At 39.9% G+C, this 26,013-nt stretch overlaps 1 protein-coding gene across 1 annotated transcript in view; it reads left to right on the top strand.

Moving 5' to 3' along the window:
• Positions 1-4,806: 4,806 nt before the first annotated feature.
• LOC128686576 (cyclin-D1-binding protein 1 homolog) overlaps positions 4,807-26,013 on the top strand; it is a gene marked incomplete at its 5' end in the record, with an annotated part of 41,452 nt that continues 20,245 nt past the window's right edge. The window contains 2 exon segments of the mRNA XM_070084292.1: positions 4,807-4,954; positions 12,874-13,005. Of these exon segments, the coding sequence (XP_069940393.1) occupies positions 4,807-4,954; positions 12,874-13,005 (280 nt within the window).

The raw sequence follows: 26,013 nt of genomic DNA, 5'->3' as shown, positions 1-26,013 counted from the left end.
GATCCATTCTCTCTAAATGACCAAACCACCTCAACAACCCCTCTTCTGCCCTCTGACTAATACTTTTTTTAACTCCACACCTTCTCCTAATTTCCACACTCCGAATTTTCTGCATAATATTTACACCACACATTGCCCTTAAACAGGACATCTCCACTGCCTCCAACCGTCTCCTCGCTGCTGCATTTACCACCCAAGCTTCACACCCATATAAGAGTGTTGGTACTACTATACTTTCATACATTCCCTTCTTTGCCTCCATAGATAACGTTTTTTGACTCCACATATAGCTCAGCGCACCACTCACCTTTTTTCCCTCATCAATTCTATGATTAACCTCATCCTTCATAAATCCATCCGCCGACACGTCAACTCCCAAGTATCTGAAAACATTCACTTCTTCCATACTCCTCCTCCCCAATTTGATATCCAATTTTTCTTTATCTAAATCATTTGACACCCTCATCACCTTACTCTTTTCTATGTTCACTTTCAACTTTCTACCTTTACACACATTCCCAAACTCATCCACTAACCTTTGCAATTTTTCTTTAGAATCTCCCATAAGCACAGTATCATCAGCAAAAAGTAACTGTGTCAATTCCCATTTTGAATTTGATTCCCCATAATTTAATCCCACCCCTCTCCCAAACACCCTAGCATTTACTTCCTTTACAACCCCATCTATAAATATATTAAACAACCATGGTGACATTACACATCCCTGTCTAAGACCTACTTTTACCGGGAAGTAGTCTCCCTCTCTTCTACACACCCTAACCTGAGCCTCACTATCCTCATAAAAACTCTTTACAGCATTTAATAACTTACCACCTATTCCATATACTTGCAACATCTGCCACATTGCTCCTCTATCCACTCTATCATATGCCTTTTCTAAATCCATAAATGCAATAAAAACTTCCCTATCTTTATCTAAATACTGTTCACATATATGCTTCAATGTAAACACCTGATCTACACATCCCCTACCCACTCTAAAACCTCCTTGCTCATCCGCAATCCTACATTCTGTCTTACCTCTAATTCTTTCAATTATAACCCTACCGTACACTTTTCCTGGTATACTTAGTAAGCTTATTCCTCTATAATTTTTACAGTCTCTTTTGTCCCCTTTCCCTTTATATAAAGGGACTATACATGCTCTCTGCCAATCCCTAGGTACCTTCCCCTCTTTCATACATTTATTAAACAAAAGTACCAACCACTCCAACACTATATCCCCCCCTGCTTTTAACATTTCTGTCATGATCCCATCAGTTCCAGCTGCTTTACCCCCTTTCCTTTTACGTAATGCCTCACGTACCTCCCCCACACTTACATTCTGCTCTTCTTCACTCCTAAAAGATGGTATACCTCCCTGACCAGTGCATGAAATTACTGCCTCTCTTTCTTCCTTAACATTTAAAAGTTCCTCAAAATATTCTCGCCATCTACCCAATACCTCCATCTCCCCATCTACTAACTCCCCTACTCTGTTTTTAACTGACAAATCCATATTTTCCCTAGGCTTTCTTAACTTGTTTAACTCACTCCAAAATTTTTTCTTATTTTCATTAAAATTTCTTGACAGTGCCTCTCCCACTCTTTCATCTGCTCTCCTTTTGCACTCTCTCACCACTCTCTTTACCTTTCTTTTACTCTCCATATACTCTGCTCTTCTTATAACACTTCTGCTTTGTAAAAACCTCTCATAAGCTACCTTTTTCTCTTTTATCACACCCTTTACTTCATCATTCCACCAATCACTCCTCTTTCCTCCTGCCCCCACCCTCCTATAACCACAAACTTCTGCCCCACATTCTAATACTGCATTTTTAAAACTATTCCAACCCTCTTCAACCCCCCCACTACTCATCTTTGCACTAGCCCACCTTTCTGCCAATAGTCGCTTATATCTCACCCGAACTTCCTCCTCCCTTAGTTTATACACTTTCACCTCCCTCTTACTTATTGTTGCCACCTTCCTCTTTTCCCATCTACCTCTTACTCTAACTGTAGCTACAACTAAATAATGATCCGATATATCAGTTGCCCCTCTATAAACATGTACATCCTGGAGCCTACCCATCAACCTTTTATCCACCAATAAATAATCTAATAAACTACTTTCATTACGTGCTACATCATACCTTGTATATTTATTTATCCTCTTTTTCATAAAATATGTATTACTTATTACCAAATTTCTTTCTACACATAGCTCAATTAAAGGCTCCCCATTTACATTTACCCCTGGCACCCCAAATTTACCTACTACTCCTTCCATAACATTTTTACCCACTTTAGCATTGAAATCCCCAACCACCATTACTCTCACACTTGATTCAAAACTCCCCACGCATTCACTCAACATTTCCCAAAATCTCTCTCTCTCCTCTACACTTCTCTCTTCTCCAGGTGCATACACGCTTATTATAACCCACTTTTCACATCCAATCTTTATTTTACTCCACATAATCCTTGAATTAATACATTTATAGTCCCTCTTTTCCTGCCATAGCTTATCCTTCAACATTATTGCTACTCCTTCTTTAGCTCTAACTCTATTTGAAACCCCTGTCCTAATCCCATTTATTCCTCTCCACTGAAACTCTCCCACCCCCTTCAGCTTTGTTTCACTTAAAGCCAGGACATCCAGCTTCTTCTCATTCATAACATCCACAATCATCTCTTTCTTATCATCTGCACAACATCCACGCACATTCAGACTTCCCACTTTGACAATTTTCTTCTTCTTATTCTTTTTAGTAATCTTTACAGGAAAAGGGGTTACTAGCCCATTGTTCCCGGCATTTTAGTTGACTTTTACAACACGCACGGCTTACGGAGGAAAGATTCTTATTCCACTTCCCCATGGATATAAAAGGAAAATTAATAAGACCAAGAACTATTAAGATAAAATCAAAGAAAACTCAGATGAGTGTGTATAAATAAATGTGTACATGTATGTGTAGTGTGACCTAAGTGTAAGTAGAAGTAGCAAGACATGCCTGTAATCTTGCATATTTATGAGACAGACAAAAGACATCAGCAATCCTACCATCATGTAAAACAATCACAGGCTTCGTTTTACACTCACTTGGCAGGACGGTAGTACCTCCCTGGGTGGTTGCTGTCTACCAACCTACTATATATATATATCTCCATGGGGAAGTGGAAGAGAATTCTTCCTCCGTAAGCCATGCGTGTTGTAAGAGGCAACTAAAATGCCAGGAGCAAGGGGCTAGTAACCCCTTCTCCTGTATATATTACTAAATGTAAAAGGAGAAACTTTCGTTTTTCCTTTTGGGCCACCCTGCCTCGGTGGGATACGGCCGGTGTGTTGAAAGAAAGAAAGATATATATATATCCTCCATGGGGAAGTGGAACAGAATTCTTCCTCCATAAGCCATGCGTGTTGTAGGAGGCAACTAAAATGCCGGAAGCAAGGGGCTAGTAACCTCTTCTCCTGTATATATTACTAAATGTAAAAGGAGAAACTTTCGTTTTTCCTTTTGGGCCACCCCGCCTCGGTGGGATACGGCCGGTGTGTTGAAAGAAAGAAAGAATATATATATATATATATATACAGTGGACCCCCGGTTAACGATATTTTTTCACTCCAGAAGTATGTTCAGGTGCCAGTACTGACCGAATTTGTTCCCATAAGCCATAAGGAATATTGTGAAGTAGGTTAGTCCATTTCAGACCCCCAAACATACACGTACAAACGCACTTACATAAATACACTTACATAATTGGTCGCATTCGGAGGTGATCGTTATGCGGGGGTCCACTGTGTGTGTATATATATATATATATATATATATATATATGTATATATATGATATATGTATCTGTATGTATATATGTATATATATATATATATATATATATATATATATATATATATATGTAGATATATGTATATACATGATATATGTATATATATGTATATATATGATATATGTATATATATGTATATACATGATATATGTATATATTATATGTATATATATCTGTATGTGTATATATATGTATGTATATTTATGTATAAATATATATATGTATATATATAAAGTGTGTATATATATACATATACATATGTATATATATATATATATATATATATATATATATATATATATATATATATATATATATATATATATATATATATATATATATATATATATCTTCTTTCAACACACCGGCCGTATCCCACCAAGGTAGGGTGGCTCAAAAGGAAAAACGAAAGTTTCTCCTTTTACATATAGTAATATATACAGGAGAAGAGGTTACTAGCCCCTTGCTCCCGGCATTTTAGTCGCCTCTTACAACACGCATGGCTTACGGAGGAAGAATTCTATTCCACTTCCCCATGGAGATAAGAGGGAATAAACAAGAATAAGAACTAGAAAGAAAATAGAAGAAAACCCAGAGGGGTGTGTATATATATGCTTGTACATGTATGTGTAGTGTGACCTAAGTGTAAGTAGAAGTAGCAAGACATACCTGAACTCTTGCATGGTTATGGGACAGAAAAAAGACACAAGCAATCCTACCATCATGTAAAACAATTTCAGGTTTCCGTTTTACACTCACTTGGCAGGACGGTAGTACCTCCCTGGGCGGTTGCTGTCTACCAACCTACTACCTACAATATACGTATATATATAAATTGCTCAAGTGGGTCAATACCTGAAAAACCAATGATGTTGGTTTTTAGAATAATGTATATTGATAATAGCAACTTATGTATGTTAATTTCATCTCAGTTAATTGCACTTGAACTTTTTCCAGAACTGATAGGTACCGTCATTCAACAGGTATAGTATGGCAGGGCTGTGACCTGATTGAAAAGTGTCCACAGGATAACAAAGCAGCAGTTCTAAAAGAGCTACATGGACAAAACAGTCTTGTATCAGATGCCTTCACTGAAATATCTGAAGTAAGCAAACTATGAGACTCTGAGTAAGCATGTTGGGGATGCACTGATTTCTTAAGCTTGTCAAAATTTAGTTAATAAAAATAATAATAGTATTTTTCATAACACTCCAGCCCTCTCCTACCAAGGTAGGGTAACATACCAAGTGAGAATACACTTTCACTGTCACTTAATCATTGTCTGGTCAGAAGGGCATCAAGGTCACAGTTCAGATGATCCTCCAAACTGCAACATCCCCGGCCCTCTTCCGTAGTGCATACACTATACTTACCACCTCCAGGACTCAAATCTGGGTAACAGGTTTCCCTGAATCCCTTCATAAATGTTACCTTGCTCACATTCCAGCAGTACATCTACTCATAAAAACCACTTGCCTCCACTCTTGTCTAATACACACAAGCATTTTGGATGTCCATGCCCATAACACTTAAAACCTCCTTTACCCCCCCCCCCCTCCCTTCAACATTTTCTTGGATGACTTCTACCCCTTCTTCACTCCACTCTAGGTTTATGCACTTTCTTAGTCTTGCATTTTTTCTCCAACCTCTCTAAATGTACAAACCACACTGACAACCCCTCCTCAACCATCTGAATAATACCTCTGGTAATTCCACACCTAATCTCCAAACTCTGAATTCTTTACATAATATTCATGTCACACACTGCTCTCAAACACAGCATCTCTACTGCCTCCAGTCTCGTCCTTGCTTCAACATTCAAAACTCATGCTTTACAAACATACATTAGTGTCCATACAAATCATACCACGGGCTGGGTTAGAACCCACGATCAGAGAGTCTCAAAACTCCAGACCGTCGTGTTAGCCACTTGGCCAGCTAGCCACATGCAGAAAGTTCTTTGTTTCCACAGATGTTTCAGTGCACCACCCATGTTTTTACCTTTGTCAGTTCTATGGCTCACCTCATCTCTTATATAACCATCTGCTGACATATCCATTCTTAAATAGCTGAACACATTAACTTCCTTAATATTTCCTTCCTCCAATCTAATATCCAATCTCTCATTGGTTACATTTTTTGTTACTCTCATTACTGTCTCTTCTATGTTTACTTTTAATTTCATTTTTTTACTTACTCTCCTAAATTCATTTGCCAGCCTTTGCAACTTCTGAATCTCCCAAAAGAGCCATATCATTGGCAAAAAGCAATTGTGACAACTCCCATTCTTTACCAGTTTGACTATATTTTAGCCTCACCCCTCTCCCTAACATCCCAGTGTTCACTTCTTTTACAACTTCATCTGTATATACAGTATGTTAAGCAACTGTAGTGGCATCACACATCCTGGGCTAATTCCTTCTTTTACTGGAAAATAAACTCCTCCTATCCTACATACCCTACCCTGCACCTCACTATCTGCATAAAAGCTCTTCGCTGCTTTAGGTAGGTAACCTACTGCCTATTCCATACATTGACAACATCTGCCACATTGCTCCTCTATCCATCCTATCATGTGTCTTTTCTAAATCTACAAATGCAGTGAAAAGTTCCTTACCTTTATTTAAGTATTGCTCAATTATGTGAATCTTTGTTCCTCTGCATTCCTACTCTGTCTTACCCTTAATCCCTTTAATACATAATTCTACCATACACTTTACCTGGTATACTCAACAGGCTTATTTCCCTTTAATTCTTGCACTCTGTTTTATCCCATTTCTTTTATACAGAGGAACTATGCATGCTCTCTGATAGTCTCTAGGTGCCTTTACTCCTTTCACACATTTTTTTTTTTCAACAAGTCAGCTGTCTCCCACCGAGGCAGGGTGACCCAAAAAATAAAGAAAATCCCCAAAAAGAAAATACTTTCATCATCATTCAACACTTTCACCACACTCACACATTATCACTGTTTTTGCAGAGGTGCTCAGAATACAACAGTTTAGAAGCATACACATATGAAGATACACAACATATCCCTCCAAACTGCCAATATCCCAAACCCCTCCTTTAAAGTGCAGGCATTGTACTTCCCATTTCCAGGACTCAAGTCCGACTATATGAAAATAACCAGTTTCCCTGAATCCCTTCACTAAATATTACCCTGCTCACACTCCAACAGATTGTCAGGTCCCAAGTACCATTCGTCTCCATTCACTCCTATCTAACACGCTCACGCACGCTTGCTGGAAGTCCAAGCCCCTTGCCCACAAAACCTCCTTTACCCCCTCTCTCCAACCCTTTCGAGGACGACCCCTACCCCGCCTTCCTTCCCCTATAGATTTATATGCTTTCCATGTCATTCTACTTTGATCCATTCTCTCTAAATGACCAAACCACCTCAACAACCCCTCTTCTGCTCTCTGACTAATACTTTTATTAACTCCACACCTTTTCCTAATTTCCACACTCCGAATTTTCTGCATAATATTTACACCACACATTGCCCTTAAACAGGACATCTCCACTGCCTCCAACCGTCTCCTCGCTGCTGCATTTACCACCCAAGCTTCACACCCATATAAGAGTGTTGGTACTACTATACTTTCATACATTCCCTCTTTGCCTCCATAGATAACATTTTTTGACTCCACATATACCTCAATGCACCACTCATCTTTTTTCCCTCATCAATTCTATGATTAACCTCATCCTTCATAAATCCATCCGCCGACACGTCAACTCCCAAGTATCAGAAAACATTCACTTCTTCCATACTCCTCCTCCCCAATTTGATACCCAATTTTTCTTTATCTAAATCATTTGATACCCTCATCACCTTACTCTTTTCTATGTTCACTTTCAACTTTCTACCTTTACACACATTCCCAAACTCATCCACTAACCTTTGCAATTTTTCTTTAGAATCTCCCATAAGCACAGTATCATCAGCAAAAAGTAACTGTGTCAATTCCCATTTTGAATTTGATTTCCCAAAATTTAATTCCACCCCTCTCCCGAACACCCTAGCATTTACTTCCTTTACAACCCCATCTATAAATATATTAAACAACCATGGTGACATTACACATCCCTGTCTAAGACCTACTTTTACCAGGAAGTAGTCTCCCTCTCTTCTACACACCCTAACCTGAGCCTCACTATCCTCATAAAAACTCTTTACAGCATTTAATAACTTACCACCTATTCCATATACTTGCAACAACTGCCACGTTGCTCCTCTATCCACTCTATCATATGCCTTTTCTATATCCATAAATGCAATAAAAACTTCCCTACCTTTATCTAAATACTGTTCACATATATGCTTCAATGTAAACACTTGATCTACACATCCCCTACCCACTCTGAAACGTCCTTGCTCATCTGCAATCCTACATTCTGTCTTACCTCTAATTCTTTCAATTATAACCCTACCGTACACTTTTCCTGGTATACTCAGTAAACTTATTCCTCTATAATTTTTACAGTCTCTTTTGTCCCCTCTCCCTTTATATAAAGGGACTATACATGCTCTCTGCCAATCCCTAGGTACCTTCCCCTCTTTCATACATTTATTAAACAAAAGTACCAACCACTCCACTATATCCCCCCTGCTTTTAACATTTCTGTCATGATCCCATCAGTTCCAGCTGCTTTACCCCCTTTCATTCTACGTAATACCTCATGTACCTCCCCCACACTTACATTATGCTCTTCTTCACTCCTAAAAGATGGTATACCTCCCTGACCAGTGCATGAAATTACTGCCTCTCTTTCTTCCTTAACATTTAAAAGTTCCTCAAAATATTCTCACCATCTACCTAATACCTCCATCTCCCCATCTACTAACTCCCCTACTCTGTTTTTAACTGACAAATCCATACTTTCCCTAGGCTTTCTTAACTTGTTTAACTCACTCCAAATTTTTTTCTTATTTTCATTAAAATTTCTTGACAGTGCCTCTCCCACTCTATCATCTGGTCTCCTTTTGCACTCTCTCACCACTCTCTTTACCTTTCTTTTACTCTCCGTATACTCTGTTCTTCTTATAACACTTCTGCTTTGTAAAAACCTCTCATAAGCTACCTTTTTCTCTTTTATCACACCCTTTACTTCATCATTCCACCAATCACTCCTCTTTCCTCCTGCCCCCCACCCTCCTATAACCACAAACTTCTGCCCCACATTCTAATACTGCATTTTTAAAACTATTCCAACCCTCTTCAACCCCCCCACTACTCATCTTTGCACTAGCCCACCTTTCTGCCAATAGTCGCTTATATCTCACCCGAACTTCCTCCTCCCTTAGTTTATACACTTTCACCTCCCTCTTACTTGTTGTTGCCACCTTCCTCTTTTCCCATCTACCTCTTACTCTAACTGTAGCTACAACTAAATAATGATCCAATATATCAGTTGCCCCTCTATAAACATGTACATCCTGGAGCCTACCCATCAACCTTTTATCCACCAATACATAATCTAATAAACTACTTTCATTACGTGCTACATCATACCTTGTATATTTATTTATCCTCTTTTTCATAAAATATGTATTACTTATTACCATATCTCTTTCTACACATAGCTCAATTAAAGTCTCCCCATTTACATTTACCCCTGGCACCCCAAATTTACCTACTACTCCCTCCATAACATTTTTACCCACTTTAGCATTGAAATCCCCAACCACCATTACTCTCACACTTGATTCAAAACTCCCCACACATTCACTCAACTTTTCCCAAAATCTCTCTCTCTCCTCTACACTTCTTTCTTCTCCAGGTGCATACACGCTTATTATAACCCACTTTTCACATCCAATCTTTATTGTACTCCACATAATCCTTGAATTAATACATTTATAGTCCCTCTTTTCCTGCCATAGCTTATCCTTCAACATTATTGCTACTCCTTCTTTAGCTCTAACTCTATTTGAAACCCCTGACCTAATCCCATTTATTCCTCTCCATTGAAACTCTCCCACCCCCTTCAGCTTTGTTTCACTTAAAGCCAGGACATCCAGGTTCTTCTCATTCATAACATCCACAATCATCTCTTTCTTATCATTTGCACAACATCCACGCACATTCAGACTTCCCACTTTGACAATTTTCTTCTTATTCTTTTTAGTAATCTTTACAGGAAAAGGGGTTACTAGCCCATTGTTCCCGGCATTTTAGTTGACTTTTACAACACGCATGGCTTACGGAGGAAAGATTCTTATTCCACTTCCCCATGGATATAAAAGGAAAAGTAATAAGACCAAGAACTATTAAGATAAAATGAAAGAAAACTCAGATGAGTGTGTATAAATAAATGTGTACATGTATGTGTAGTGTGACCTAAGTGTAAGTAGAAGTAGCAAGACATACCTGTAATCTTTCATATTTATGAGACAGACAAAAGACATCAGCAATCCTACCATCATGTAAAACAATTACAGGCTTTCGTTTTACACTCACTTGGCAGGACGGTAGTACCTCCCTGGGTGGTTGCTGTCTACCAACCTACTACTACTGTATATTGTACATATATGTGTACATCTTCTTCTTTCAACACATCGGCCGTATCCCACCAAGGCAGGGTGGCCCAAAAGGAAAAACGAAAGTTTCTCCTTTTACATTTAGTAATATATACAGCAGAAGGGGTTACTAGCCCCTCGCTCCCGGCATTTTAGTCGCCTCTTACAACACGCATGGCTTACGGAGGAAGAATTCTGTTCCACTTCCCCATGGAGATAAGAGGAAATAAACAAGAACAAGAACTAGAAAGAAAATAGAAGAAAACCCAGAGGGGTGTGTATATATATGCTTGTACATGTATGTGTAGTGTGACCTAAGTGTAAGTAGAAGTAGCAAGACGTACCTGAAATCTTGCATGTTTATGAGACAGAAAAATGGACACCAGCAATCCTACCATCATGTAAAACAATTACAGGCTTTCGTTTTACACTCACTTGGCAGGACGGTAGTACCTCCCTGGGTGGTTGCTGTCTACCAACCTACTACTACTGTATATTGTACATATATGTGTACATATATTGAACAAATACATCAACTACTACAAAACTTTACTACCACCTGCTTTGAACATTTCTGTCTTAATCCCATATACCTCAGCTGTTTTATCCCCTTTTATTCTACCATCTTCCTCGCATACTTTTCACACACGCACATCTGGCTCTTCCTCACTAGTAAAAGGTGTTATACCTCTCTGCCCATTGCAAGAAATCACTTCCTCTCTCAACATTCAACAATCCTCAAAATATTCCCTCCATCTTCCCAGTACCTCCACCTCCCTATTTAATGGCTCCCCTCTTTTGTCTTTAAGTGTTAAATCCATTGGTTCCCTAGGCTTTCTCAGCTTATTGATCTCGCCCCAAAACTCTTTCTTATTCTCAGCAGAATTTTTTGATAAAACCTCTCTCTCTCTCTCATTAGCTCTCCTTTTGCACTCCCTCACCACCTTTTCTTTTACTCTCCATATACTCCTTCCTCTGCAAATCACTTCTGCATTGTAAAAACCCTTCATGTGCCAACTTTTTCTTTTACCACCCTCTTGACTTCATCTTTCCACCAATTATTCTTCCCTCCTGTCACCACAAATGTATGCTGCATGCTCAAATACTTTATTCTTATAACTACCCAATATCTCCTCTGCTCCCTCCACATTACCTGTACTCTCTTAGCCCACCTTTCTTCTGATAGTTGCTTATATCTTGACTACCTCCTCCTTTAATTTATAAACTCTCTCTTACCTACTGATAACATTCTCCTTGTACCCCATCTACCTCTTATACTCATTGTAGCTGTTCATATGTAATGATCTGATATATCATTCACCCCTCAAAACACATGTATATCTAGAAGTCTACCCATCAGTTTTTTATCTATTAATGCATAGTCCAACAAACTGCTATCATCATGCCCTACATCATATCTCGTTTACTTATTTATCCTCTTTTCTTAAAATACACATGTATTACCAAACCTTTTTCTGTACATAGCTCAATTAGAGGCCACCCGTTATTATTTACCCCAGACACTTCAAACTTACCCATTACCTCCTCTACAACAGTTTCTTCCACTTTAAAATTTAGGTCCCTACAAGAGTTGGGAGATTCTGAAGAGATGTTACAAAGGTTGGTGGACAAATTTGGGATGGTGTGTAAAAGAAGAAAATTAAAAGTGAAAATAGAAAAGAGCAAGGTGATGAGGGTAAAAAAAATTTAGGTAATGAAAGATTGGTTATCAGATTGGAAGGAGGGAGTATAGAGGAAGTGAATGTGTTGAGATATTTGAGTGTGGACTCAGTTTGTGATTTTAATTTATGTATTTCTTTGGTAAGTAAGACACATAGGCAACAGTTAGGCATCTTTATTCTGAAATGTTTCGCCTACACAGTAGGCTTCTTCAGTCGAGTACAGAAAGTAGGCAGGAGCAGTAGAGATGTGAAGATGATGTAATCAGTCCATCTCCCTTGAAGACGTTTCGGAATAAAGATGCCTCACTGTTGCCTATGTGTCTTACTTACCAACCTGTCAGTATTGTATACCATTTTGATATTCACTCTGTCAGACACTGCAACACAATGGCATCTTGGTACAGAAGAGAAAACACCTTGGACAACTTTTCCAAGTGAAAATGGTTGTATCTGAGAGGGACGTGACCTCTCAGTGATTACATTCTTTCTTCTACTACTCTACACCTATCCTTACAACAGTATACATATAAGTCTCCACACTGTCGCTTGATATTCACATTGTTTCAGACTATGGAACAGAACTGAGGCAGAGGGACTGACAACCTCAAATCTATGTCTAAAAGGGTGATGGACTGATTACATTGTCTTCACAGCTCTACTGCTCCTGCCTACTTTCTGTACTCGACTGAAGAAGTCTACTTACTGTGTAGGCAGAACATATCAGAATAAAGATGCCTAACTGTTGCCTATGTGTCTTACTTACCAACCTGTCAGTATTGTATACCCTTTTGATATTCATGTATTTTTTTATTTTAGGCACTTCAAGGGGATGGAAGTGGCTGGAATTGTCCAGATGACAGTGAAGAGAGCATGGAGGAGGATGAGAAGTGGACAGAGCAAGATAAGGCTCTCATAGGGCCCTCTGTGAATCTCATCAAGGCTGCTAAGGTTAGAACCTACAGTGACTTTTTTTTACGTACAAATTTATTTTTATACATATTTTCAGGAAGTGACATTTGTTGTCAAGAAAGTTGCCAAAGGATTATTATTATTATTATTATCACACTGGCCGATTCCCACCAAGGCAGGGTGGCCCGAAAAAGAAAAACTTTCACCATCATTCACTCCATCAGTCTTGCCAGAAGGGTGCTTTACACTACAGTTTTTAAACTGCAACATTAACACCCCTCCTTCAGAGTGCAGGCACTGTACTTCCCATCTCCAGGACTCAAGTCCGGCCTGCCGGTTTCCCTGAACCCCTTCATAAATGTTACTTTGCTCACACTCCAACAGCACGTCAAGTATTAAAAACCATTTGTCTCCATTCACTCCTATCAAACACGCTCACGCATGCCTGCTGGAAGTCCAAGCCCCTCGCACACAAAACCTCCTTTACCCCCTCCCTCCAACCTTTCCTAGGCTGACCCCTACCCCGCCTTCCTTCCACTACAGACTGATACACTCTTGAAGTCACTCTGTTTCGCTCCATTCTCTCTACATGTCCGAACCACCTCAACAACCCTTCCTCAGCCCTCTGGACAACAGTTTTGGTAATCCCGCACCTCCTCCTAACTTCCAAACTACGAATTCTCTGCATTATATTCACACCACACATTGCCCTCAGACATGACATCTCCACTGCCTCCAGCCTTCTCCTCGCTGCAACATTCATCACCCATGCTTCACACCCATATAAGAGCATTGGTAAAACTATACTCTCATACATTCCCCTCTTTGCCTCCAAGGACAAAGTTCTTTGTCTCCACAGACTCCTAAGTGCACCACTCACCCTTTTCCCTTCATCAATTCTATGATTCACCTCATCTTTCATAGACCCATCCGCTGACACGTCCACTCCCATATATCTGAATACATTCACCTCCTCCATACTCTCTCCCTCCAATCTGATATCCAATCTTTCATCACCTAATCTTTTTGTTATCCTCATAACCTTACTCTTTCCTGTATTCACTTTTAATTTTCTTCTTTTGCACACCCTACCAAATTCATCCACCAATCTCTGCAACTTCTCTTCAGAATCTCCCAAGAGCACAGTGTCATCAGCAAAGAGCAACTGTGACAACTCCCAACTCACACTAACAGCACCTTTCAAGGCAGGTGAAATTGCCGACCTAGAAAATGTACAGAGAACTTTCACGGCGCGCATAACGGAGATAAAACACCTCAATTATTGGGAGCGCTTGAGGTTCCTAAACCTGTATTCCCTGGAACGCAGGAGGGAGAGATACATGATTATATACACCTGGAAAATCCTAGAGGGACTAGTACCGAACTTGCACACGAAAATCACTCATTACGAAAGCAAAAGACTTGGCAGACGATGCACCATCCCCCCAATGAAAAGCAGGGGTGTCACTAGCACGTTAAGAGACCATACAATAAGTGTCAGGGGCCCGAGACTGTTCAACTGCCTCCCAGCACACATAAGGGGGATTACCAACAGACCCCTGGCAGTCTTCAAGCTGGCACTGGACAAGCACCTAAAGTCAGTTCCGGATCAGCCGGGCTGTGGCTCGTACGTTGGTTTGCGTGCAGCCAGCAGCAACAGCCTGGTTGATCAGGCTCTGATCCACCAGGAGGTCTGGTCACAGACCGGGCCGTGGGGGCGTTGACCCCCGGAACTCTCTCCAGGTAAACTCCAGGTTATGTGTGATTCTTTATCTTTTAACTCCACGCCTTTTGCCAAGACCCTCGCATTTACTTCTCTTACAACCCCATCTATAAATATACAGTGGACCCCCGGTTAACGATATTTTTTCACTCCATAAGTATGTTCAGGTGCCAGTACTGACCGAATTTATTCCCATAAGGAATATTGTGAAGTAGATTAGTCCATTTCAGACCCCCAAACATACACGTACAAACGCACTTACATAAATACACTTACATAATTGGTCGCATTCGGAGGTAATCGTTATGCGGGGGTCCACTGTATTAAACAACCATGGTGACATCACACATCCTTGTCTAAGGCCTACTTTTACTGGGAAATAATTTCCCTCTTTCCTACACACTCTAACTTGAGCCTCACTATCCTCGTAAAAACTCTTCACTGCTTTCAGTAACCTACCTCCTACACCATACACCTGCAACATCTGCCTTTTCCAAATCCATAAATGCCACAAAGACCTCTTTAGCCTTATCTAAATACTGTTCACTTATATGTTTCACTGTAAACACCTGGTCCACACACCCCCTACCTTTCCTAAAGCCTCCTTGTTCATCTGCTATCCTATTCTCCGTCTTACTCTTAATTCTTTCAATAATAACTCGACCATACACTTTACCAGGTATAAGTATAAGTAATATAATAAAATTATTAAAAATTTTGTTTATCTGTAATGCATCTTTCCTTTGTGGAATTCAGCTGGCTGTAGAGCACATACTAACTGCTTTCCCATGGCCTAGGCTTTTTTACATGTCATGGATTTTTAATTACAGGGTTGCCTCTAGGTATCTCTGGCAGCTGTTAGAGGAGCTTTTTGACAGATTTTAATGAGATTTTCAATAAAACTGGTTATTTTAATTTTGTATTATAGTATTAATTTGTGATGTGTGTTTTTCCTGATAATAGGCTTTTATTCTTTGTTACTTTTATCCTTGTTCTGTTCTTATATGTGTTGTATTTATTTTTTGTTGCCAAGAGCACTGAATGATCTATCTGGTCTTCAAATTTGAAAACCATTAATCATCTATCCATCCTTCTCTTTCCTGCTTATCTTGATCAGCCTATCACAGTCATCATATTAGGTTCACAAGATTACTTCTTGTACCTGAAATACCTGAAACCCCACCCCCTCTCCTCTCCTCTCCTCTCCTCTCCTCTCCTCTCCTCTCCTCTCCTGTCACTTCCTCCCCTCTCCTTTTTTTTTTTTTTTACACAGGGTTTTGCAAGGTTAGGTTAACCCTTAAACTGTCCAAACGTAAATCTACGTTCACTCGTGTAGCGCTCCAAACGTAGATCTACGTTTTATTTTACATGCCTTCAAATGTAAAATAAAATGTAGATCTACATTTGGAGCGGTGTGTGAGTGAACGTAGATCTACGTTTGGACAGTTTAAGGGTTGAGGATTCTCTCTTTCCCGCCTCTCTCTCCCCCCCCCTCTCTCCTCTCTCCCATCTCTCCCCTCTCCCATCTCTCCCCTACCCCCTCTTCCCCTACCCCCTCTCCTTTCACCCCCCTCTTCCCTTACCCCCTCTCCTTTCACTCCCCTTCTTCCCCTACTCCCTCTCCTTTCACTCCCCTCTTACCCCTACCCACTCTCCCCTCTCTATCTCCTTTCTCTCTCCCTCCCCCCTTCCCCTTTTTATTTCCCCCACTCTCTCCCTCTTTCCTCCTCTCTTCCCTTTCTCTCTCCCCCTTTCTCCCTCTCTTCCCTTTCTCTTTCTCCTCCTTTTTCTCTCTCCCCTCTTTCTCTTTTCCCCTTTTTATCTCCCCATCTTTCTCTCTCTCCCTTCTTCCTCCCCCTCTATCTCTCCCTCTCTCTTTTTTTTTTACACAAGGTTTTATAAGGTTAGATTAAGGTTTCCTATCTTTATTTACAAGCTAAGAGCTGATACCTACATTAGCTCATTTGAAAGCATTTTTATTATTATGAGACATACGAATATGGAACAGGATGAAGTTGGAGCCATCTGTGAGCCAGCAATTTCATTTGATTAACTGACTTTATTTCATTGATATCACTATACTAAGTGTTGCTTCCAGATGCAGGCTGTGAAATACCCACAAGAGGGCATTTGGCAGCCCACCATCCAGTCACTCTTCCTCTTTTGTTTATATGGAAGTAATCAAGTAATTCTTCAAAGATACCCCTCCTCATTACCTGTTTAGCAGTGATGCCCTTTAATCCCAAGCTGGTGCTCTTTATGTGTACATGTTGGCCCTCTGCCTGCATCCTTTAGGTACTGAGTTTGCCATTTAGTTTTCTTGAAAATCTGGAGGATATCCTGGAGTGCTTGACTTCACAAACCTCCTGAGATATACTTGGAGGGTGTTCTGGGGGTCAACACCCCTATGTCCTGGTCCATGACCAGGCCTTGCGGTGGATAAGGGCTTGATCATCCAGGCTGTTAATGCTGGCCGCACGTAAAGCGATGTACGAACCACAGCCTGGCTGGTTAGGTAGTGACTTGAGGTGCCTGTCCAGTTCCGGAGCCTCTTGAGGATAGCCAGGGGTCTATTGGTAATCCCCCCTTATGTATACTGGGAGGCAGTTGAACTGTCTTGGGCCCCTAACACTTATTGTGTTATCTCTTAGCATACTCATGGCTCTCCAGCTTTTCATTGTGGTGGGGGGGGAGTTGTTGCACTGTTTGCTGAGCCTTTTGCTTTCATAGGGAGTAATTTCCTTGTACATACTGGGGACTAGTCTATCTTAGATTTTCCAAGTGTATATTATCATGTATCTTCTTTTGAAAGTGAGATTCTCTGACATTATCACTCCCAGGTTCTTCATATTAGTTTTTTTGTTCTATTGTGTGTGATTGGAATTTGTTTTATACTCTAATCTAGTTTTTATTTCCTTGATTTTTCCATAGTGGAGTAATTGAAATTTGTCATCATTGAACTTCATATTGTTTTTTGAGGCCCATATAAAGACTTTGTTAATGTCTGCTTGGAGATATGCAATGTCAGCAATGGATGACACAGATTGCCATATCACTCACATGCAGTAAAAACATCTTCCAGAGTGCTTCCATCCTCCCAGACATGCAGTTTTTCTGATCCTCCAGATCTGGACATTCCTCTCCTAACTTTGATCTCCCTGACAAACAATGATTCAGCTTTGGGGCTTTAACCCTTCCACTTTGTTATCAGTGTTTTATCCTGTATATGCATTCTTGGCCAATGGCACCTGTACCAAGTTCAGAAAGGCCATAGACACTAAATTCTTCATAATAAGACTCCTCAGTATACTTTGCAAAAATCACCAGTTGCATACGAGGAAAGTACAGTGGACCTCGGGTAATGCCTTTAATCCATTCCAGAGAGCTAGCCTTTAGCTGATTGGGTTCCTAGGAATTCTTAGCCTCTTCACTCTGGTCCTTGAAGTGCATTGAAGGACTGTGTCTGTCTGAACTATGGCAGGACTTGAGGCACACTGGCTTTTCCATCAACCTTCCTTCCAGCCTTAATGTCAGCTTTCAATTGATTTTCACTTGGATAAATATTGCTTCATCTCTTCAGCTGATATTCATCAGTGAAGGAGTTCTCTGATTGCTCTTTCCCATGATACTAAAGGTATTGCTGATGCATTGACCTTAGCAACCCAGATTTCACTGGCAATGCAGCTGACCTGTAGGTTCACTTTTGCTGAGCACTATGCACATCTGACTACTCAATTTCCTGGGATCTCCTTCCCAAGATTTCACCAGAGCTCCTCAGGAAAGATTTTCTGTTCAGTGTCTAACTGTTAAAACCTGGTTGGGCATTCATCACAGTTATCCTTGAGGTTTAGGAGAGCCCCAGTGATTCTAAGTGACCACTCTAGAGATGTTTTCACTGGGCTTCAGTGAGGTTCACACCATCAGGATGTTTGACCAGGACTGTAAATGTATAGGTCGGTGTGTCACCCCATCTGTACCTCCAGTCAATACTCATGGTATGGCACTTCCAAACAGTGTAAGTATTGTGGAGTACAATGCCTATGTGACCTGGCAAAGTGCCCATGGAAATCTAGGGAAGATTTTTTTTTTTTTTTTTAACAAGTCGGCCATCTCCCACCATGGCAGGGTGACCCAAAAAAGAAAGAAAATCCCCAAAAAGAAAACAATTTCCTTCTTCGTATTCTTTTCAGTAATTTTTACAGGAAAAGGGGTTACTAGCCCATTGTTCTAGGGAAGATGATTTCTATATAATATCATTGGTGGGGTTGTGCTTGGAATTATGCATGATTCCTTGCTGGTGGTTGCTTTCTTTGGTGCACAGTATGAATCCAGTGTTCAGGATTTTTGTGCCTAGCACTGGCTGGCTTCAGCTGGCATCCTTTGACCAAGTGTTGAACTTGCTTGGAGCCTGCAATAAGAGCTGCTTTGCATTTGCTCCTAGGTGGGCTAGCTGTAAAGCAATACACAAATAACTCACACATAGGAGAGAGGAGCTTATGACAGCATTTTGGTCTAACTTGGACCATTTACAAAGTCACACTGTGACTCGGTAAATGGTCCAAGTCTGACTGAAACGTCATCACAAGCTCCTCTCTCTTATGTGTGGGTTATTTGTGTATTGTTCCAGTCATGGTATTGTGCCTTTTTGTTCTTTCTGTAAAGCAATTCAGTGTGATGCCTCCCACAAGAATAAATGTTTCTGAAGGATGAAAAATGCTTTTTCTTCATCAAGAAATGGTGACCCACAGAGGCTGCCATTCCATGCCCCGAGCTGTTCTGTACTGGTTGTTGTATTGTGATTCAGCTGGCTGCTATTAGAGAGCTTTGGCTCTAGTAAGAAAACATAACAAACAATACATACAAAGGCAAACCAATAAGAGTTTTTACTTGGGCCTAGAGAAGTGTGAAGGCTTACTCAGCCCTGTAACAACTTCAGTCAGTATTACTCAGGCTGGCTCCTCCTCAGGAAAATTAGTGAATAGAAAAAGAAATAATAACAGACAAACATAAACACTTTATTATATAGAAAATATAAAATATAAAACACTTAAATATGAAATATTAATCCTACATTAAAGAAAATGAAAAACGAAAAATATAAATGATAACTAAATTCAACGCTAATATGTATATGGGTGTCTGGTGTTGGTGACACTGTTGTTGAAATCGTAGCCGTTGCTGATGATGGGGGGGGGGTCGCAGGTGTTGGTGACCACCACTGGCTAGTTCTTCACAGATTAACGCCGTGAGTAGTATCCCGATGACAGGAAAGCAGGTTCTTTACCGCTGCAATGATGTGGGGTTACGTCCTGCAATTTCATACAGGTACACAGGTAGTTAGATCCAAAATGGGGAAGTCTCTGGACGTTAGTCCTTCTCCTGTTCTTCTCGTTGATTGACAGGTTACCCTCACTGTCATCCAAGCTGAAAAGATAGACAGGTTACCCACTGCTTAAATAATCACTCTCCATGGCAGTGCACATTACTCAAAAGACGTGGTGATTATTACAACAGTAAACCTAGAGCAAGACTGAAAGGACTAAGTTTATTATTGGTCAAAAGTGAAGCTTTTAACCAATAAATCCACTAGAATACAAGGCAGGCATGTACTTACAGTAGTGTTGGGAGCTGTGAGTCGAGTGATTTACTGTTTGACCAGAGCCCCATACGTCACCTTTCGAGGGGGGGGGAAGAGGTAGGGGAAGGGATAGCGGGAGCTAGACTGACCCTACCTTAACTAGTAGCCGGCAATGAAACTATCACTTTCAGGGAGGGGGAAGAAAGGCGGGAGCGTGACTTACCCTACCTTAACCCTTTCAGGGTCCGTCCCGTAGATCTATGGCTTTACGTTCATGGTCCAAACCGTAGATCTACGCCATGAGCTCAGCTCACTCTGATAAACTGTGAGTGGTACATTTGGGCCTAGATATGAGAGAATACATCTATGTGGTATGTGTGCACCACATAAAACAGATCCTGCAGCACACTGTGTATAATGAGAGAAAAAAAATGAAATCATGATTTTTCGATTAAAACAGCAACTTTGCAGTGTTTTTTCGTATGTTTTTTATAGTTGTATTTGCCATTTCTTGGTCTCATTTGATAGAATGGAAGAGATATTACAGAAATAGAGATGATTTTGATTGGTTTTAGCACTGGAAATGGCTTGAAACTGAGCTCAAAGTAGCAGAAATGTTAAATTTTTGCCGATATTCAAGAGTAAACAAACGACCTCACACGTCTAATACACGTCAGCTGGTGGGTCTAATATACATTCACAAATATGGTGATGATATTTATACAATTATTACAGTATTGCATAACAGTAAATCTTCTATTTTTTGGTGTGAATAAAAATTCATTATGTGAATAAAAAATCAAAATGGAATTTATTTGTAAAGCCTCAAAACATAACTAATGAACAGAGGAAATGTTAGTTTAGTGCCAGGAATGCCTACATTGTTCATTCTGGACCCTATTTTGAAATTGGAATATTTTGAACTTTGTGTTAAATTGGCCAAATTAACAATTTCCGATCACTTTATTTTGTAGTTGAAACAGTTGACTTGGCGATTTCTTGTGCTCAATCGATAGAATAGAAGTAATACTAGTGAAATAGCTAAGAATTTGGTTGATTGGAATAATGTAATTGGCCTAAAATGGGAGTCAAAGTCGGCAAAATCGCCGATTCCTAAATATCGCTGACACATCAAAATTCGCGAGAGCATAATTTCGTCAATTTTCCACCAAATTTCGTACTTTTTGTTTTATTACCTTCACAAAAAGATTCTCTACGATTTCATAAGAAAAAATAACAAATTTTTTTTTTTTAAATTCTTGGACACTGGTGTGTGACTCCAGATTTGGGCCTTGGACCCTGAAAGGGTTAACTAGTAGCCGGTAATGAAACTATTGTTACTATATTGCTACTTCTATCTATTGAACTTTTCCCTCACACTCCCCCATACCAAGACTTATGGTCAAGGAGTATTAGAAGAATAGGCGAGGAAAAAGTTCTAACATGTGGAAGTCGCGTAAGGCAACAAATCTTCTACTGACTGTCACGACTTAACCAGTCAGAGAAATAATTGGATGAACCATTGATATACACAATATGGAACTTAAAAGCCTGGAGTGCCAATGTCCACCTCAAGAGGCGACTGTTGGTTCCCTTAAAAGTTTCTAGGTATATCAAAGGTTTCTGGTCCATTTCTAAAATGAATTCTTTTCCCAGCAAATAAAATTTAAGTTTGGAGATACCCCACACAAGTGCTAAACATTCCTTTTCTATTGTGGAGTATCTTGTTTCTGCGGGAAGGAGTTTCCGACTTAGGAAGCATACAGGGAAGGGAGTACCATCATGGTATTGTAGTAACACTGCACCTAAGCCAGTATTGAAGGCATCAGTTCTCAAACAAAATGTTTTATTAATATCAGGAATCTTAAGTATAGGGTCTTTCGAAAAGATACTTTTAATCTCATTAAACTTTTCCCGAGCTACATCGGAAAGTTCAAGAGGTTCCTTCACAGACTTTTTAAGGAAGTCAGATAAGGTGCCTGTAAGATCAGTAAGGTTCGGGATAAACCGTGCATAAAAATTTACAGAACCAAGAAAGCTTCTGGGTTTTGGGGAATTTAAATTCTAATAAAGCTTTGATCTTACTGGGGAGAGGCTGCAGAGAGTTATTAGAAAGTATCAGTCCAAGATATCTAATCTTGTTATACCCAAGGAAGCATTTCTTCGGTTTGGCAGTGAGGCCATGTGAGCGTAACCTACGCAAAACTGATGTTAATGTTTGGATATGTTCGTACCACGTGGATGTCATTACGTAAATGTTATCAAAATAAACTGAAACATTTGGCATATTACCCAAGACCTTTCTCATCAGTCTCATGTAGGTAGCACAGGCAGTTACCAAACCGAAGGGCATAGTTCTATACTGCATCAGTCCTTGGTGTGTAGGAAAAGCGGTGTACTGCTTAGAAGAAGGATCTAACATTACTTGATGATATGCCTGCGCAATATCAATCTCTGAAAAGAAGGAAGAGTCATAAAATTTGTGTAGATCGCTATCTATTAAGGGCATAGGCTCAGCATCCCACCGAGTTATAGCATTAAGGCCTCTGAAATCAATAGCAAGTCTATATGAATTATCCTCCTTCTTAACCATGACTACTGGTGAGCAATATGCAGATACTGAAGGTTCAATGATCTTTAGTTTTAATAATTTGTCTACCTCTCGGTCAAATGCATCCCTAAGGTGAACTGGAACTGGGTATAATTTCCGTTTGATAGGATTGTCCATCACTAAGTCAATCTTATGGACTACCGTGGAGGTAACACCTGGAATATCAGTAAAGACGTCTGAAAAGTTACTCACACATTGAAGTAGTTCATGTCTCTTATGGTCATCCAAAGATTCATTAATATTAATGTTGGTTGCGTCCGAGTGGTCAAGAGTCACCAAGTCATGTAGTTCTTCATCATAGTCTAAGTTAGAGGTGTCAATTACGCACACCTTACATTCTTCAGTTGTCTTATCAAGTTCGTGTGGAAAAACTAAGTCAAAGTTATTAAGGCAGTTAACCGAATTTCTTCGGTAATATTTCTTAAGGATGTTGATATGATAAAGCTTAGGTTTCCCCTTGACTTCTATGAGGTAGTCAACTTTCCCACAAATTTTTAATACCTTATACGGACCTTTCCATGCTACTAATAATTTATTTGACTTAATCGGCAAAAGTACAAGAACTTCGTCTCCTACTTTAAAACTTTTCCTCTGACTTTTGGAATCAAAATAGGTTTTGTACTGGTCCATTGACAAACTTAGGTTTTTCGAAACTGTCAGAGGTCTCCTCAAGTTTGGATCTAAGGTCAAGGAGAAACTGGTAAGAAGACTGAACCTCAGCATTTACCTCCTCATTAGTCCATAAGTCATGAAGGATGGACAGTGGACCTCTGGCCTGTCTACCATAGAGAAGTTCAAAAGGTGAAAACCCCAATGAGTCACTGGGAACTTCCCTCATGGCAAACAAAGCACAGGGTAGGTAACGATGCCACTCCTTAGGTTTAAGGGAGCCCTTTGACTGTCGAAGGGCCCAATCCTGAAGTGTCTCCTGGTGTCGCAAAATATTCGAAAAAAAAAATTATTTTTTCTTATGAAAATGTTAAGATTATTTTTCTGATTGTTTTAGTCCCCAAAAAATTTTTCCCATCAGTACTTACCGAGATATAGAGGCATGAAGTTTGCAGAAAATGAGCCACGTATGGCAACAGCGGCGACTGCCGCTCACCCGGTAAACTTTAGTTTACTTGTATTTGAAGGTTTGTTGTTTTTTTCACTATTTTATTTTTTCACATAACTTATGTGGCCTGTGAGACCAAAGTAAGGTGCAATGTACATATATACACTCGTTGTATACAACACAATAAGCACACAAACATAATTATCAATATATTGTTTACAAAACTTGTTTACAAAAACAAACAATACAAAAAATTGTTTATTACTATTGTTCTATAATATATATACCAATATACAGTCACTGAATATATTCCTAGAAGTTCTGCAGCTTGTGGAACTCTGTGAAACATGGTGTCATACACAGTGGTGTTTTACACTCTCACACATAAAACATGGTGTCATACACAGTGGTGTTTTACACTCCTCACACATAAAACATGGTGTCATACACAATGGTGTTTTACACTCTCACACATAAAACATGGTGTCATACACAGTGGTGTTTTACACTCCTCACACATAAAACATGGTGTCATACACAATGGTGTTTTACACTCTCACACATAAAACATGGTGTCATACACAGTGGTGTTTTACACTCCTCACACATAAAACATGGTGTCATACACAGTGGTGTTTTACACTCCTCACACATAAAACATGGTGTCATACACAGTGGTGTTTTACACTCCTCACACATAAAACATGGTGTCATACACAATGGTGTTTTACACTCTTACACATAAAACATGGTGTCATACACAGTGGTGTTTTACACTCTTACACATAAAACATGGTGTCAAACACAGTGGTGTTTTACACTCTCACACATAAAACATGGTGTCATACACAGTGGTGTTTTACACTCCTCACACATAAAACATGGTGTCATACACAGTGGTGTTTTACACTCTCACACATAAAACATGGTGTCATACACAGTGGTGTTTTACACTCCTCACACATAAAACATGGTGTCATACACAGTGGTGTTTTACACTCCTCACACATAAAACATGGTGTCATACACAGTGGTGTTTTACACTCTCACACATAAAACATGGTGTCATACACAGTGGTGTTTTACACTCTCACACATAAAATCAGTGTGTGTGCATTTTTGTTGAATTTTTTTTTATGTGCAAAGACAAAACACCTCGTCTGAGCAGTTTTCTTCAAAGTATTAGCAGGCAGTTGTGTTATGTAGTTATCCTAGGTAAATGGTCGTGTGTCATCATTCCTTCCTAATTTCCTTCATTCCTTTCCTACCTGGAGGCTACCTGGAGGGCATTCCACCTCTCTTCCTACATTCCTTCATCTGTCCTTCATTACTTTTTTCCTTCCTTTCATCTAGTCCTTCCTTCATTCCTGCCTTCCCTTCTTGCTTCTGGTTTCTATAATATATATACACATATATAGTCACTAGATACTTTCATAAAACTGCTATTATCACCCTTCAGCAAGCTTGTCTTGTGTGCGAGTGTGTGGCTTATAATTGTTTTGAGTCAGGAGTCGGCAGCTGTCAAAATGACATATTGTCTCATTACTCACTCCCCCTACGGCTGTCAAAACAATGGGGTCGGATGCTGCTTCCCCCTCCATTCTATCTAATTATCTTTATCCCTCATTCTATCTCTTTCAATCTGTCTCTCTTTCTCTCTCTCTGTCTATCTCTGTCTCACAGGTACACATAAATACAACTATACATAGTGTAAATTACCTAGGATAACCCAAAAAATCCAGACAAAGTGCTATACTCTGCTTGAAGATGTGAGTAAACGTGATGATGACAGTCTTGTGGCTCTCTCTGAGACAGAGCTAGACAGATAGACAGGGAGTTTGGCAGACAGACAAATAGACAGACAGACAAATGTTTGTTCGTCGTCATCTTCTCCTCCTCCTCCTCCTCCTCCTCCTCCTCCTCCTCCTCCTCCTCCTCCTTCTCCTCCTTCTTCTCCTTCTCCTCCTTCTTCTCCTCCTCCTCCTCCTCCTCCTCCTCCTCCTCCTCCTCCTCCTCCTCCTCCTCCTCCTCCTACTCCTCCTCCTCCTCCTCCTCCTCCTCCTGGCTCTTGACAGATG

The sequence above is a fragment of the Cherax quadricarinatus genome, chromosome 12, assembly GCF_038502225.1.
Source record: "Cherax quadricarinatus isolate ZL_2023a chromosome 12, ASM3850222v1, whole genome shotgun sequence".
Classification (NCBI taxonomy): domain Eukaryota; kingdom Metazoa; phylum Arthropoda; class Malacostraca; order Decapoda; family Parastacidae; genus Cherax; species Cherax quadricarinatus.
The sequence above is the reverse complement of the archived record's forward strand: the minus strand, read 5'-3'. Positions and strand labels throughout refer to the sequence as shown.